At 41.9% G+C, this 15,183-nt stretch overlaps 1 protein-coding gene across 1 annotated transcript in view; it reads right to left on the bottom strand.

The window, feature by feature from the left end:
* Positions 1–721: 721 nt before the first annotated feature.
* Positions 722–15,183, bottom strand: part of LOC144506104 (short transient receptor potential channel 3) — a 121,695-nt gene continuing 107,233 nt past the window's right edge. The window contains exons 10-11 of the mRNA XM_078231957.1: positions 10,272–10,347; positions 722–876 (exon numbers count right to left, since the gene is read on the bottom strand). Coding sequence (XP_078088083.1) covers positions 722–876; positions 10,272–10,347 — 231 coding nt within the window. The remainder of the gene's footprint in view (positions 877–10,271; positions 10,348–15,183) is intronic.

Genomic DNA, 15,183 nt, shown 5'->3' with positions numbered 1-15,183 from the left:
AACTACTGGGCTATGGGAAAGAACAGAGATTGGAGATGTTTGGGTAGGACTTTCAAAGAGTCAGTGTAGACACCATGGGCCAAATAGCCTCCTACTGTGTTGTCTTATTCCACATCTTGGATGAAATAGTCCTGAATTATTATTGATAATAAATGTCAGTCAGTGAGTGATGTATAAACTTAACCTGTCTGTAATAGCAAATAGTAAATTGCAGACCCTGACAAGTTCTCATGTTAAATACTTCTCTATTGGTATTACAGTTCAGTGACTGCCATATGTTTGGTATAGAACATCATAAAAGAGAGAGTGAACTAAGTAATCTGTAGACTAGCACATAGCTAAATTACATTTGAAATTTCAGTATAAATAAAGTAGCTAACGACCTCTGATGTGATCACAAAATAGTCAAAATGACCTTCAAAGAGCTATAAGTGGGAATACTGTTTGTTTTGTATTCTAGTTCTTTAGTAATGATAGTAACTTCTTATAAAATGCTACAAATTGAATTCTACACAATCCAAAATTCTGTAAATTGTAAAGATAAGGTATTTCTCACTGCTCTACATGAATTACAAGTTTATTATTAGTACAGTAATTACCTATTTTGTACTAGAGATGCTAAATGCTCAATATACTGACTTTCAAATTTATCATTTATAAACATTATTGCATTAAATTGTGCTGTTTCTATACATTGATAAATGCAAAGTCCATTTTCAGTTTAAGTCACTGGTGTTTTTTGTTTTGTCAGACAGGTATTAAGTTTTTCACCAAGTTTTTGAATGAGGAAAGCCAGCTCCTCAGTTGCTTGAGACTTGTCTTCGAGAAGTTCGTATCGAAGGCTGGAGATATCCTGTTTAATTTCTTTTAGTTCACCTGGGAAATAACATGGTAAACATCAGTGAAAACATTAACACCACAGGAATAACCGTAGAACACATATTGATTTAAGATGCTGTGATTTATAAAATATAATTTAAAAAGAGTATGAAATGACATGATAGGAAGTACTGACTAGAAGAAAAAGCTTTTGAAAGTTATATCATTAGAAGCAAATTGACTTCACTCTGTTGCAGTTGGCAGTGATGTATTCTTCATCTTCTAACAATTCCTATTTATTCCTTATCATACCTCCCATCAAATCTACATTTCATTTAAACTGGGAGTAAAAGAATGACTTTGTCTATACATCTGAACGCATCTTTAATATATGTTATGAACACTAAACTTTGCAAGATGCTTATGATCTGAAATGTTCCTTTAAATCAAAAGTGAAACTAAGTTGGCCTCTGGGACAAGCTAAAGTGGTTCCTGGCAATACTGTCATTAGACTTGTGAGAAGCTCTCATGTAACTCAGGTTGCTATGGAAATGAGAGTTAGCGAAAGAAAAAGCAAACATACAAATAATTGGGATATTGATATACAGCTGGTGTTCTGTTGCAGCTGGACAGAAACAAAGACACTCAGAAACTCTTGTGGCAGAAGAAATGAACTTCTCCCAGAAAAAGGGGTGGTCTGTCAGTGGAAAAGTGGATAAGGTAAAAGCAACTCTCTGAAAAAGGCAGTTTTACAGTAGCCAAATAAACTGTTTCATGATGTTTATTCAAAATGTCGGATGAAGAAGTCTCTGGGAATCCATGCTGTTAGGACTGAGGTGACGAGGGGGAGAGAAGACTTGACAAAGTGTGCCTTTCTGGTGAAAATAATATCTAGAAAAATTGGATGGAGTGGAGTGGTTGGCAAAGGCCATTGAAAGATTCAACCCAGCGTGGTGAGGTGTGGTGAAACTTTGCTGCAGAGCTGGAAGAAACCTTACGATTGTTCTTTGTAAAATTTACATTTCTGATTGAAGTATTGTTTGCCTTTTAATTAATGTTTGAATTTTGGTTTGATTGTTACAGTATAAAAGTTTTAAAAAGCAAAGTCTTGTCCATCGGTTTGTTTGGGAAATTCATCACTTTATAAAAATCGGTGCCGACAGGAATCATAACTTCTACCATCCTGTGAAATCATCTTTCAAAGCTACCTACTAAATAATACAGACCATTGGGCAACTACAGGTGTAAATGTGCTTTAGAGTTTACTCACATGGCTACAAGATGCTATGAAATATAAGAGATAAAATATAGCCTTGAAGACAGGAGTTAAAATTTGGAATTAGGGCATTTAATCATGACACTTTGGTTTTTTGACTCCCAAGTCCAAAGCTTTATTTCTTTTAGGACCTTGGTTCAGTGCTAGCACCCTTGTCTCTGCATCAAGATTTCTCTTGGCCTCAAGATTTCTGGAAACTTCAGCACATAAACTAGGCTGAGACTTCCGCTGGCACTATATGAAGAAAAGCAGGAAAGTTCTCCTAATGTCCTGGGAAGATTTTTCTTGCAACAAGATAAGATGGGCATGATATGTTGTCAGAATGTCTGATGAGTGCTTGCCAACAAAGCTCTCCTAAAGAGAGCTAATTGAAAGGAAATGTTGACATGGAAGCTAGAAAAAGCACTTAAAGGAAGATGAGATAACTATGTTCTACATGACATAGTTTCAACAACAGAAGTGCCAACTCCTACGAACAGAATAGAATTTTTCTGGCCACCAGAAAATACTGAGCTTCAGAAGTCCAGAGTCACTAGCACCTCTTCCAGACCAACAATACATGTCTATTGAACTTGGAACAGATCTTTCCATGCTCAAATTGGACAGATTGGTCACCTTGGAAAACTTTGTATCTGAAACTGTCATGATCATCTTCAATTATGAAAGACGAGCAGCGTCCCTCAATCGACACCACTAAAAACAGTTTGAATGATCATTTCTCTCATTGGTGTATGTGGGACTTTACTGCGTACAAATTGACTGCTGTACTTAAAAATAATTCATTTGACCTTTGGGACATCCTGTGGTTGTGAAAGATACTACATAAAAACCAAGTTCTTCCTTCCTTTATAGAACATAGAACAGTACAGCACAGAACAGGCCCTTCGGCCCACGATGTTGTGCCGAGCTTTATCTGAAACCAAGATCAAGCTATCCCACACCCTATCATCCTGGTGTGCTCCATGTGCCTATCCAATAACCGCTTAAATGTTCCTAAAGTGTCTGACTCCACTATCACTGCAGGCAGTCCATTCCACACCCCAACCACACTCTGCGTAAAGAACCTACCTCTGATATCCTTCCTATATCTCCCACCATGAACCCTATAGTTATGCCCCCTTGTAATAGCTCCATTCACCCGAGGAAATAGTCTTTGAACGTTCACTCTATCTATCCCCTTCATCATTTTATAAACCTCTATTAAGTCTCCCCTCAGCCTCCTCCGCTCCAGAGAGAACAGCCCTAGCTCCCGCAACCTTTCCTCATAAGACCTACCCTCCAAACCAGGCAGCATCCTGGTAAATCTCCTTTGCACTCTTTCCAGCGCTTCCACATCCTTCTTATAGTGAGGTGACCAGAACTGCACACAATATTCCAAATGTGGTCTCACCAAGGTCCTGTACAGTTGCAGCATAACCCCACGGCTCTTAAACTCCAACCCCCTGTTAATAAAAACTAACACACTATAGGCCTTCTTCACAGCTCTATCCACTTGAGTGGCAACCTTTAGAGATCTGTGGATATGGACCCCAAGATCTCTCTGTTCCTCCACAGTCTTCAGAACCGTACCTTTGACCCTGTAATCCACATTTAAATTAGTCCTACCAAAATGAATCACCTCACATTTATCAGGGTTAAACTCCATTTGCCATTTTTCAGCCCAGCTTTGCATCCTATCTATGTCTCTTTGCAGCCTACAACAGCCCTCCACCTCATCCACTACTCCACCAATCTTGGTGTCATCAGCAAATTTAATGATCCACCCTCCAGCCCCCTCCTCTAAGTCATTAATAAAAATCACAAAGAGCAGAGGACCAAGCACTGATCCCTGTGGCACTCCGCTAGCAACCTGCCTCCAATCCGAAAATTTTCCATCCACCACCACCCTCTGTCTTCGATCAGATAGCCAGTTACCTATCCAATCGGCCAACTTTCCCTCTATCCCACACCTCCTCACTTTCATCATAAGCCGACCATGGGGGACCTTATCAAACGCCTTACTAAAATCCATGTATATGACATCAACTGCCCTACCTTCATCAACACACTTAGTTACCTCCTCAAAAAATTCAATCAAATTTGTGAGGCACGACTTGCCCTTCACGAATCCGTGCTGATTATCCCGGATTAATCCGCATCTTTCTAAATGGTCGTAAATCCCATCCCTAAGGACCTTTTCCATTAATTTACCAACCACCGAAGTAAGACTAACCGGTCTATAATTACCAGGGCCATTTCTATTCCCTTTCTTAAACAGAGGAACAACATTCGCCACTCTCCAGTCCTCTGGCACCATCCCCGTGGACAGTGAGGACCCAAGGATCAAAGCCAAAGGCTCTGCAATCTCATCCCTTGCCTCCCAAAGAATCCTAGGATATATTTCATCAGGCCCAGGGGACTTATCGACCTTCAGTTTATTCAAAACTGCCAGTACATCCTCCCTCCGAACAACTATTTCCTCCAGCCTATTAGCCTGTAACACCTTCTCTTCCTCAAAAACATGGCCCCTCTCCTTGGTGAACACTGAAGAAAAGTATTCATTCATCACCTCGCCTATCTCTACTGACTCCATACACAAGTTCCCACTACTGTCCTTGACCGGCCCTAACCTCACCCTGGTCATTCTTTTATTCCTCGCATAAGAGTAAAAAGCCTTGGGGTTTTCCTTGATCCGACCCGCCAATGACTTCTCATGTCCCCTCCTCGCTCTCCTAAGCCCCTTTTTCAGCTCATTCCTTGCTAACTTGTAACCCTCAATCGAGCCATCTGAACCTTGTTTCCTCATCCCTACATAAGCTTCCCTCTTCCTTTTCACAAGACATTCCACTTCTTTCGTGAACCATGGTTCCCTCACTCGGCCATTTCCTCCCTGCCTGACAGGGACATACCTATCAAGGACACCCAGTATTTGTTCCTTGAAGAAGTTCCACTTTTCATTAGTGCCTTTCCCTGACAGTTTCTGTTCCCATCTTATGCCCCCTAATTCTTGCCTAATCGATCATAATTACCTCTCCCCCAATTGTAAACCTTGCCCCGCTGTACAGCCCTATCCCTCTCCATTGCAATAACAAAAGACACCGAATTGTGGTCACTATCTCCAAAGTGCTCTCCCACAACCAAATCTAACACTTGGCCCGGTTCATTTCCCAGTACCAAATCCAATGTGGCCTCACCTCTTGTCGGCCTATCCACATATTGTGTCAGGAAACCCTCCTGCACACACTGCACAAAAACTGCCCCATCCGAACTATTTGACCTACAAAGGTTCCAATCAATATTTGGAAAGTTAAAGTCCCCCATGACAACTACCCTGTGACTCCCACACATATCCATAATCTGCTTAGCAATTTCTTCCTCCACATCTCTATTACTATTTGGGGGCCTATAGTAAACTCCTAACAACGTGACACTCCTTTCCTATTTCTAACCTCAGCCCATATTACCTCAGTGTGCAGATCCCCCTCGAAGTGCCTTTCCGCAGCCGTTAAACTATCCTTGATTAACAATGCTACTCCTCCACCTCTTTTACCAGCTTCCCTACACTTACTGAAACATCTATACCCTGGAACGTCCAACAACCATTCCTGTCCTTGTTCTACCCACGTCTCCGTAATGGCCACAACATCGTAGTCCCAAGTACCAATCCACGCCCCAAGTTCATCTACCTTGTTCCGGATGCTCCTTGCATTGAAGTAGACACACTTCAACCCACCTTCCTGTCTACCGGTACCCACCCTTGACCTTGACACCTTCCCCAATACCTCACCACCCTCAACACTGACCTCTGGACTACAACTCCTTTTCCTACTCCCCTGACAAATTAGTTTAAACCCCCCTAAAGAGCCGTATCAAATTTCCGTCTCAGGATATTGGTGCCCCTCTGGTTCAGGTGCACCCCGTCCTGTTTGTACAGGTCCCACCTTCCCCAGAATGTGTTCCAATTATCCACGTATCTGAAACCCTCCCTCCTACACCATCCCTGAAACCACATGTTTAACTGCACTCTCTCCCTGTTCCTCAACTCACTATCACGTGGCACCGGTAACATACCAGAGATGACCACATGTTTTGTCTTGTCTCTCAGCTTCCAGCCCAGCTCCCGAAATTCCTGTTTTAAATCTGCTTCTGTCTATGGCCACCTCTGCGTCCCTCATGATCCTAAGTTCATCCAACTCCAGCTCCAGTTCCCTAACACGGTTTTGGAGGAGCTGCAGATGGGTGCACTTCCCACAGGTGTAATCAGCAGGGACACTGACGTCGTCCCTCACCTCAAACATACTGCAAGAGGAACATTGCACTGCCTGCACACCCATCCCCTCTAGATACCTTGCCAGAAGCAGGTAGAAACAGCAAAAATGAATTAAACTCACCCCTGCTCGCCCTTTCTGGCTAAGCCCTGTGAGCCAAAGCCCTTATAGCTCACACTCTGCTTCCCACACACTCCCCTGCCTGCTCCCGACGCTGCCCGCTGTATACTGCAGCCTACCTTTTATATTTCGCGCACTTAAAAAACCCTTCCCAGACTCCTTAGCAGCCCACTTCCGGTTTTCACTTGAAACTTAAGAAAAATACTACAACAAAAGTAAAGGCCAAAAAAAAACACACTAACTGACTTTATACGGTAACTATTTAAAAAAAAGGTTTTTCTAATTCATAGAGAACTGCTTTTCAATTGGAGAGAAATAAAAGGGCGCTAACACTCTTTTTATATTGTTGTTTCCATGAGTCAGGTCCCTGAGTTTATATTATGACTCTTATCCTTGAGGCAGTCACAGAGCCACCAAAAATAGAGACTTTGATTTGATCTCCCAGATAAGAGAGCCAGATTTAGTTGTCTAAATGTTGTTTATTGACTGAGGCACAATCAAGATCAACTGTGATAAGAACCTAAAAAAAAAGTTAGGTCAAGAAGGCCATTCAGCCCATTGAAGCCTGTCCCTGAATCAATGCTTCTTCCTGAAGTTTCACTCTTCAAGTTTATCAAATCATTGGAACCACTGAAGTGTATTACTTACATCATAGCCATTTTCTGCCAATTTTCTCACTTCTGAAGATAATAACACCTGCTAAGCTATAATTCAATGGATGTCTTTGTTTTCAACCCCTTGTAACAGTTAATAATGTATAAGCTTGGACAATAGTGTTAGGAAGTTATACAACCTTGAACTGCACTGCAGTTTTACTTTTCTGATTCTACAAATATACTTCGCAGTCGGAGTTTAATGATCAAGAGCGGAAACTGCTAATTGATCTTTACTCCTCACTGTCTGGTTTATTGTGAAAAAGTATTGGCAGTGCAGAACATGAGCGTTGCTGAAAAAAGAGACACGTGCCCAAGTTTTTTTGTTTTGCGTTCATCAGAACAGGTGAAAGAATGCCAAATTTCAAAGCGAGTAACAATTTATACTTACTGAGAAAAACAGTGATTTGTTGGCAAATCGACTGATTGATTGAGGCATTGCCATGTGTCAGGAAGTTTTAAATGATCTATGTTTGCGTTCTTGGGTGTTAGAAATAAAGCCTAGATTTAAGTGACATTAATTTAGTAATATTTATATATATATTTATATAAATATATATTTATATTTAGTTATATTTCTTATACATTTCTGTATAAGGGTAAAACTCTAGTTAGATCTATGTTAAACAAAGGTCTTTGGTTTCATTTTAAAATGTGTTCCTGTTGTGTTAAGGGAGTTTGTGGCATGAAAGGTAAACAAGGATTTGGAGAGAGTGAGTTGTTGCTTAGTAACCAGGGGTCACATTCAGGGAAAAGACCTGCGCTAAAATTTTGCTGCCATTTACACTGGTGGGGTCTTATGGTCCTCTGATTTCGCAGGTTTCCCAGCGGCGAGGAGTGTGGAGGACGGAGAATCGTGTGGAGGACGGAGAAGATCTGCAGAGAGATTTGGACAGGCTGAGTGAGTGGGCGAGGATATGGCAAATGGAGTATAACGTTGAGAAATGCGAGGTTATACACTTTGGAGGAAATAATAACAAATGGGATTACTATCTCAATGGAAACAAATTAAAACATGCTACCGTGCAAAGGGACCTGGGGGTCCTTGTGCATGAGACGCAAAAACCCAGTCTGCAGGTACAACAGGTGACCAAGAAGGCAAATGGGATGTTGGCCTATATTGCGAGGGGGATAGAATATAAAAGCAGGGATGTCTTGATGCACCTGTACAGGGCATTGGTGAGGCCGCAGCTGGAATACTGTGTGCAGTATTGGTCCCCTTATATGAGGAAGGATATATTGGCATTGGAAGGAGTGCAGAGAAGGTTCACCAGGTTGATACCGGAGATGAGGGGTTTGGATTATGAGGAGAGGCTGAGGAGATTGGGTTTGTACTCGTTGGAGTTTAGAAGGATGAGGGGGGATCTTATGGAGACTTATAAGATAATGCGGGGGCTGGATAGGGTGGAGGCGGAGAGATTCTTTCCACTTAGTAAGGAAGTTAAAACTAGAGGACACAGCCTCAAAATAAAGGGAGGTCGGTTTAAGACAGAGTTGAGGAGGAACTTCTTCTCCCAGAGGGTGGTGAATCTCTGGAATTCTCTGCCCACTGAGGTGGTGGAGGCTACCTCGCTGAATATGTTTAAAGCGCGGATGGATGGATTCCTGATCGGTAAGGGAATTAAGGGTTATGGGGATCAGGCGGGTAAGTGGTACTGATCCACGTCAGATCAGCCATGATCTTATTGAATGGCGGGGCAGGCTCGAGGGGCTAGATGGCCTACTCCTGCTCCTATTTCTTATGTTCTTATGTTCTTATGTATTCAACGGGAAACTCCATTCCCAATGGCAGGACCATAAGATCCTGCTGCCAACAAGCAGTGCGCCATCTGCCACTGTCGAAAAGCAGAGGAGGGGAGGAAAATCCCACCCCTGGGTTTTTAGTTTAACTGAACCCAGGCAAAAGGAGCTTAGCAGCTCGAGAGAGAACAGCTCTCTTAGCTCTGCCATTATCAAAAGCAGAACAATGGAGTAATAGGCAAGAACGCAAGTCCCAGAAACTAAAGGACAGCTGGCACTAGAAACCAGGGAATAAAAAGAGGAACTTAAGGAAATGAAGTCAAAGGATCAAAGAGGAACTGGAATTAGAACAGGATACTGTTCATTAAAGTTAAAGACAGAACTGGAAAGGGCAGACTGGGTGAAAGTGGCTAGAGAAAAGCCTGATACCTGAAGCAATCATAAGGTTGATGTCCTTATTCCAGACTTTGGAGCAATAGTATTCTGTTAGGAACTGAGTACCTGAGAGATTGTGTGTGGAAGTTTCAACACACATGATAATTCAAGACAAAGGAATGCTGAAAGAAGAGTTGGAAATCCTGGAGGTGATTCCTTGCGGAAAACAGTTGAGGGAAAGCATCGTTTGTAGAAAGATTCTAAGGTGTGTCTTTTGAGGGTGGAGTTTGGAAACCTTTGTGTGACAATCATCTGCGGGAATTTGAGGAGAAATCCACAGATGTCTGGTTGGGTGACATCTACCACTTGGTTTCAAAGTGTAGCCACAGTGAGCTTGTTGGGTTACAGGGACTGTGTGTTATCCTTAACCTCAGTGTACATTTGTGAAGATAAGTGGGAGTCAAACTTTTGATGTGTAATAATTTTTCTTTGTTGTTAAAAGCTAATTGGCAATTCTGTGATTCTGTTCATCCATGTTTTAAAAAAAAAATCCAACTAGTCATAAAAATGACAGGAAGGTTGAGGGTGAGCTGCTGTTTGTGCAAAGCAAATGGCAGAGTCATGTAAATCAATGAGTAAATTATGGAGATTTGCAGTTCATGCCACATTTCTTCTTTCCCTGAGCTTGCTGTCTGATTCATGCATTAAAAACAGCATGTGTTGTGAACTTGCCATTATTTTTCCAGGAAGATTTTTGCCCAATACATTTATTAATGCAAAAAAGGAATTTTAAAACATAGGTAATGCAACACCAATCCCATTTTTTATGCTGTGGGGGTAACAGAGCATGCTGAGAATGCTAGTATCCAGTTCTTCTATAGTCTCCTATGTGAGCTGTGGGATAGAAAGAAATGGATACTTCGCAGGAATATTTGTATTCCATGAACATTTTTCAGATCATTTTACTGGGAAGTGATGGAGTCCCTTTTCCAAGGAAATATATATTGCTCAATAATCTACCTGAATGTTGTTGACCCTTACCTTCATTAACTTCATCATTTTCTTTATCAACTTGTGCTTTCAAGACATACCGTTTAATCAGTCGTTTCATTATTTGCTGTGAAAGACAAGGATATAATTAAAACAAGAGCATCCAAGAACATTCCTAAAAATAGGTGACCTTGTTTATAACAAGAATTGTTGTGTATAAATTACAATGAATACATTTAAATGTTCTGAATCAAGTGTTAATGGGGCTCTATAAATACTACTCACACATAAATACACTACCTGTTTACACTGAAACAATTAGCATCTAAGAACATATGTAAACATGTGAATTGTTTAATTCATCAAAAATCATCTTGTTAATTTGAACATTTTACAGCAGCTATATGGCACACATTGATCCTACTTTCTCCAGAGTGTGTTTATGTTTGGCCAGCACAGATTTGATGAGGTGTTAACAGGGCGACAATTGCAAATTGTTTCATAATGTCACACTTTCTGAAAATCCTGTTGTATTCCTTACAAACCTGGAAAATTTCAACTGTTACATTCGCTGTATTGAATTCAAAATGCATTGCCGGGATTTGATTAGTGAGCGTTAAATCAATTAAGATAATAATTGGGCAAGTTATATAGTGGGATAACATATTGCACCTATGATGGTAACATGGTTACTCCATTTATTGCCCTTTTCAAAAACCCAAATCTCAGCTGTCTCAGTGCAAAAATAAAGCTAATAGCTTGAGGAAGATGTTTTATTCTGGTGCAGGAGGATCACTGAGGTCAAGATATTTTGAGCATTGCGAGACTTGAGTGTGTTAATTCATCACCTTCTAAAATAATCCTGGATCAGTTTGAAGTTGTAATATTTGTCTAGACAGCTTGTTTGTTTAGAACCACTGTGACTTCTGAGATTGCTTGGAATCTGATTATTTTTGTTGGTGGAGGTTTTTCCAGCTTGACAGATTGACAGGTTGCAGAAAAGGTTTACCAGGATGTTGCCTGGTATGGAGAATATTAGCTATGAGGAGAGATTGAGTAAACTAGGGTTGTTCTCCCTGGAAAGACGGAGGTTGAGGGGCGACCTAATAGAAGTTTATAAAATTCTGAAGGGCATAGATAGGGTGAACAGGTGGAAGCTTTTCCCAGGTCAGAAATGACAAACACAAGGGGTCACAAGTTCAAGGTAAGGGGGCAAGGTTCAATACAAATATGTGGGGGACGTATTTTACACAGAGGGTGGTGAGGGCCTGGAATGCACTACCAAGCAAGGTGGTTGAGGCAGACACGCTAGGATCATTTAAGACTTATCTAGATAGCCGCATGAACAGACTGGGAATAGAGGGATACAAACGGATGGTCTAGTTAGGAACACAGGCTAGGTGCAGGCTTGGAGGGCTGAAGGGCCTGTTCCTGTGCTGTCTTGTTCTTTGTTCTTTGACAGCTGATTAGCTCCTCTCCTCATCATCATCCCAGTTCCCCTTCAGATTATTTCAAGGCCAGAAAATATAGTAGAAAATAATTGGCTTTCTTTCTCTCCACGTACTTTTTGAAGATTGTGATGTGTTGATATTTTATATAAAACATGGCATTTGAAGTATGACAGGAAATCAGCAACTTCAATTGCCAGCTTGGCTCATTTGCTAGCACTCTTGACTCTGATGTAAAAGATTGCAGCCTCAAGTCCCACTGCAGGACTTGATCACAAAATGTTTCTGTTCAGCACTGAGGATGGCATATGGATGAGACATTAAACCTGAGTTTTTGGCATTTAAGTTAACCAATTTCATTTGACAACATAGCAACAGTGACCAAGTTCCAAAATTGGGATATAAGGTTTTGTATAAATAGAAGTTTATTTCTTTTTTATAAATGGATAGGTTATTTGTGTGGTACTTAAATCATAGAATCCCTACAGTGAAAAAGGAGGCCATTCAGCGCATTGAGCCTGCACCGACAACAATCCCACCCAGGCCCTATCATTGAACATAAGGTAAGAACATAAGAACTAGGAGCAGGAGTAGGCCATCTGGCCCCTTGAGCCTGCTCCGCCATTCAATAAGATCATGGCTGATCTTTTCGTGGACTCCGCTCCACTTATCCGCCTGCTCACCATAACCCTTAATTCCTTTACTGTCCAAAAATTTATCTATCCTTGCCTTAAAAACATTCAATGAGGTATCTTCAACTGCTTCACTGGGCAGGGAATTCCACAGATTCACAATCCTTTGTGTGAAGAAGTTCCTCCTCAACTCAGTCCTAAATCTGCTTCCCCTTATTTTGAGGCCATGCCCCCTAGTTCTAGTTTCACCCGCCAGTGGAAACAACTTCCCTGCTTCTTTCTTATCCAATCCCTTCCTAATCTTATATGTTTCTATAAGATCTCCCCTCATTCTTCTGAATTCCAATGAGTATAGCCCCAGTCTACTCAGTCTCTCCTCATAAGCCAGAATCAACCTAGTGAATTTCCTCTGCACCCCCTCCAGTGCCAGTATGTCCTTTCTCAAGTAAGGAGACCAAAACTGTACACAGTACTCCAGGTGTGGCCACACCAGCACCTTATACAGCTGCAACATAACCTCACTGTTTTTAAACTTTATCCCTCTAGCAATAAAGGACAAAATTCCATTTGCCTTCTTAATTACCTGCTGCACCTGCAAACCAACTCCTTGGGATTCCTGCACAAGGACAATTGCTGCAATATTTTACCACTTAATTAATAGTCCATTTTGCTGTTATTCCTACCAAAATGGATGACCTCACATTTACCAACATTGTACTCCATCTGCCAGACCCTCGCCCACTCACTTAAACTATCTACATCCCTTTGCAGACTTTCAGCGTCCTCTGCACACTTTGCTCTGCCACCCATCTTAGTGTCATCTGCGAATTTTGACACACTACACTTGGTCCCCAACTCCAAATCATCTATGTAAATCATAAACAATTGCAGTCCCAACACTGATCCCTGAGGCACACCACTAGTCACTAATCGCCAACCAGAAAAACACTCATTTACCCCCACTCTTTGCTTTCTGTTCGTTAACCAATCCTCTATCCGTGCTAATACATTACCCGTAACACTGGCCACCTTTATCTTACGTAGCAGTCTTTGGTGCGGCACCTTGTCAAATGCCTTCTGGAAATCCAGATACACCACATCCACAGGTTCCCCATTGTCCACTGCACAATGTAATGTTCTCAAAGAATTCCACCAAATTAGTCAAACATGACCTTCCCTTCATGAACCCATGCTGCATCTTACCAATGGGACAATTTATATCCAGATGTCTCGCTATTTCTTCCTTGATGATAGATTCAAGCATTTTCCCTACTGCAGAAGTTAAGCTAACCGGCCTATAGTAACCTGCCTTTTGTCTAGCTCCTTTTTTAAACAGTGGCGTCACATTTGCTGTTTTCCAATCAGCGGGAACCACCCCAGAATCCAGCGAAATTTGGTAAATTATCACTAGGGCATTTGCTATTTCTCCCACCATCTCTTTTAGTACCTTGGGATGCATTCCATCAGGACCAGGAAACTTGTCTACCTTTAGCCCCATTAACTTGCCCATCACTACCTCTTTCGTGATAATAATAATTCCTAGGATCTCACCTGCCATAGCCTTCCTGTCATCAATTTTTGGCATAAAGAACAAAGAACAGTACAGCACAGGAAACAGGCCCTTCGGCCCTCCAAGCCTGTGCCGCTCCTTGGTCCAACTAGACCAATCGTTTGTATCCCTCCATTCCCAGGCTGCTCATGTGACTATCCAGGTAAGTCTTAAACTATGTCAGTGTGCCTGCCTCCACCACCCTACTTGGCAGCACATTCCAGGCCCCCACCACCCTCTGTGTAAAAAACGTCCCTCTGATATCTGAGTTATACTTCGCCCCTCTCACCTTGAGCCCGTGACCCCTCGTGATCGTCACCTCCGACCTGGGAAAAAGCTTCCCACTGTTCACCCTATCTATACCCTTCATAATCTTGTACACCTCTATTAGATCTCCCCTCATTCTCCGTCTTTCCAGGGAGAACAACCCCAGTTTACCCAATCTCTCCTCATAGCTAAGACCCTCCATACCAGGCAACATCCTGGTAAACCTTCTCTGCACTCTCTCTAACACCTCCACGTCCTTCTGGTAGTGCGGCGACCAGAACTGGACGCAGTACTCCAAATGTGGCCTAACCAGCGTTCTATACAGCTGCATCATCAGACTCCAGCTTTTATACTCTATACCCCGTCCTATAAAGGCAAGCATACCATATGCCTTCTTCACCACCTTCTCCACCTGTGTTGCCACCTTCAAGGATTTGTGGACTTGCACACCTAGGTCCCTCTGTGTTTCTATACTCCTGATGACTCTGCCATTTATTGTATAACTCCTCCCTACATTATTTCTTCCAAAATGCATCACTTCGCATTTATCCGGATTAAACTCCATCTGCCACCTCTCTGCCCAATTTTCCAACCTATCTATATCCTGCTGTATTGCCCGACAATGCTCTTCGCTATCCGCAAGTCCAGCCATCTTCGTGTCATCCGCAAACTTGCTGATTACACCAGTTACACCTTCTTCCAAATCATTTATATATATCACAAATAGCAGAGGCCCCAGTACAGAGCCCTGCGGAACACCACTGGTCACAGACCTCCAGCCGGAAAAAGATCCTTCGACCACTACCCTCTGTCTCCTATGGCATGTTATTTGTGTCTTCCACTGTGAAGACCGACACAAAATACCTGTTCAAATACCTCAGCCATTTTCTCATTTCCAGTTATTACATCCCCCTTCTCGTCCTCTAAAGGACCAATGTTTACTTTCGCCACTCTTTTTTGTTTTATATATTTGTAGAAACTTTTGCTATCTGTTTTTATTTTCTGAGCTAGTTTACTCTCATAATCCATCTTACTTTTCTTTATAGCTTTTTTCGTGGCTTTCTCCT

Source organism: Mustelus asterias, chromosome 1 (assembly GCF_964213995.1).
Source record: "Mustelus asterias chromosome 1, sMusAst1.hap1.1, whole genome shotgun sequence".
Lineage (NCBI taxonomy): Eukaryota > Metazoa > Chordata > Chondrichthyes > Carcharhiniformes > Triakidae > Mustelus > Mustelus asterias.
The sequence above is the reverse complement of the archived record's forward strand: the minus strand, read 5'-3'. Positions and strand labels throughout refer to the sequence as shown.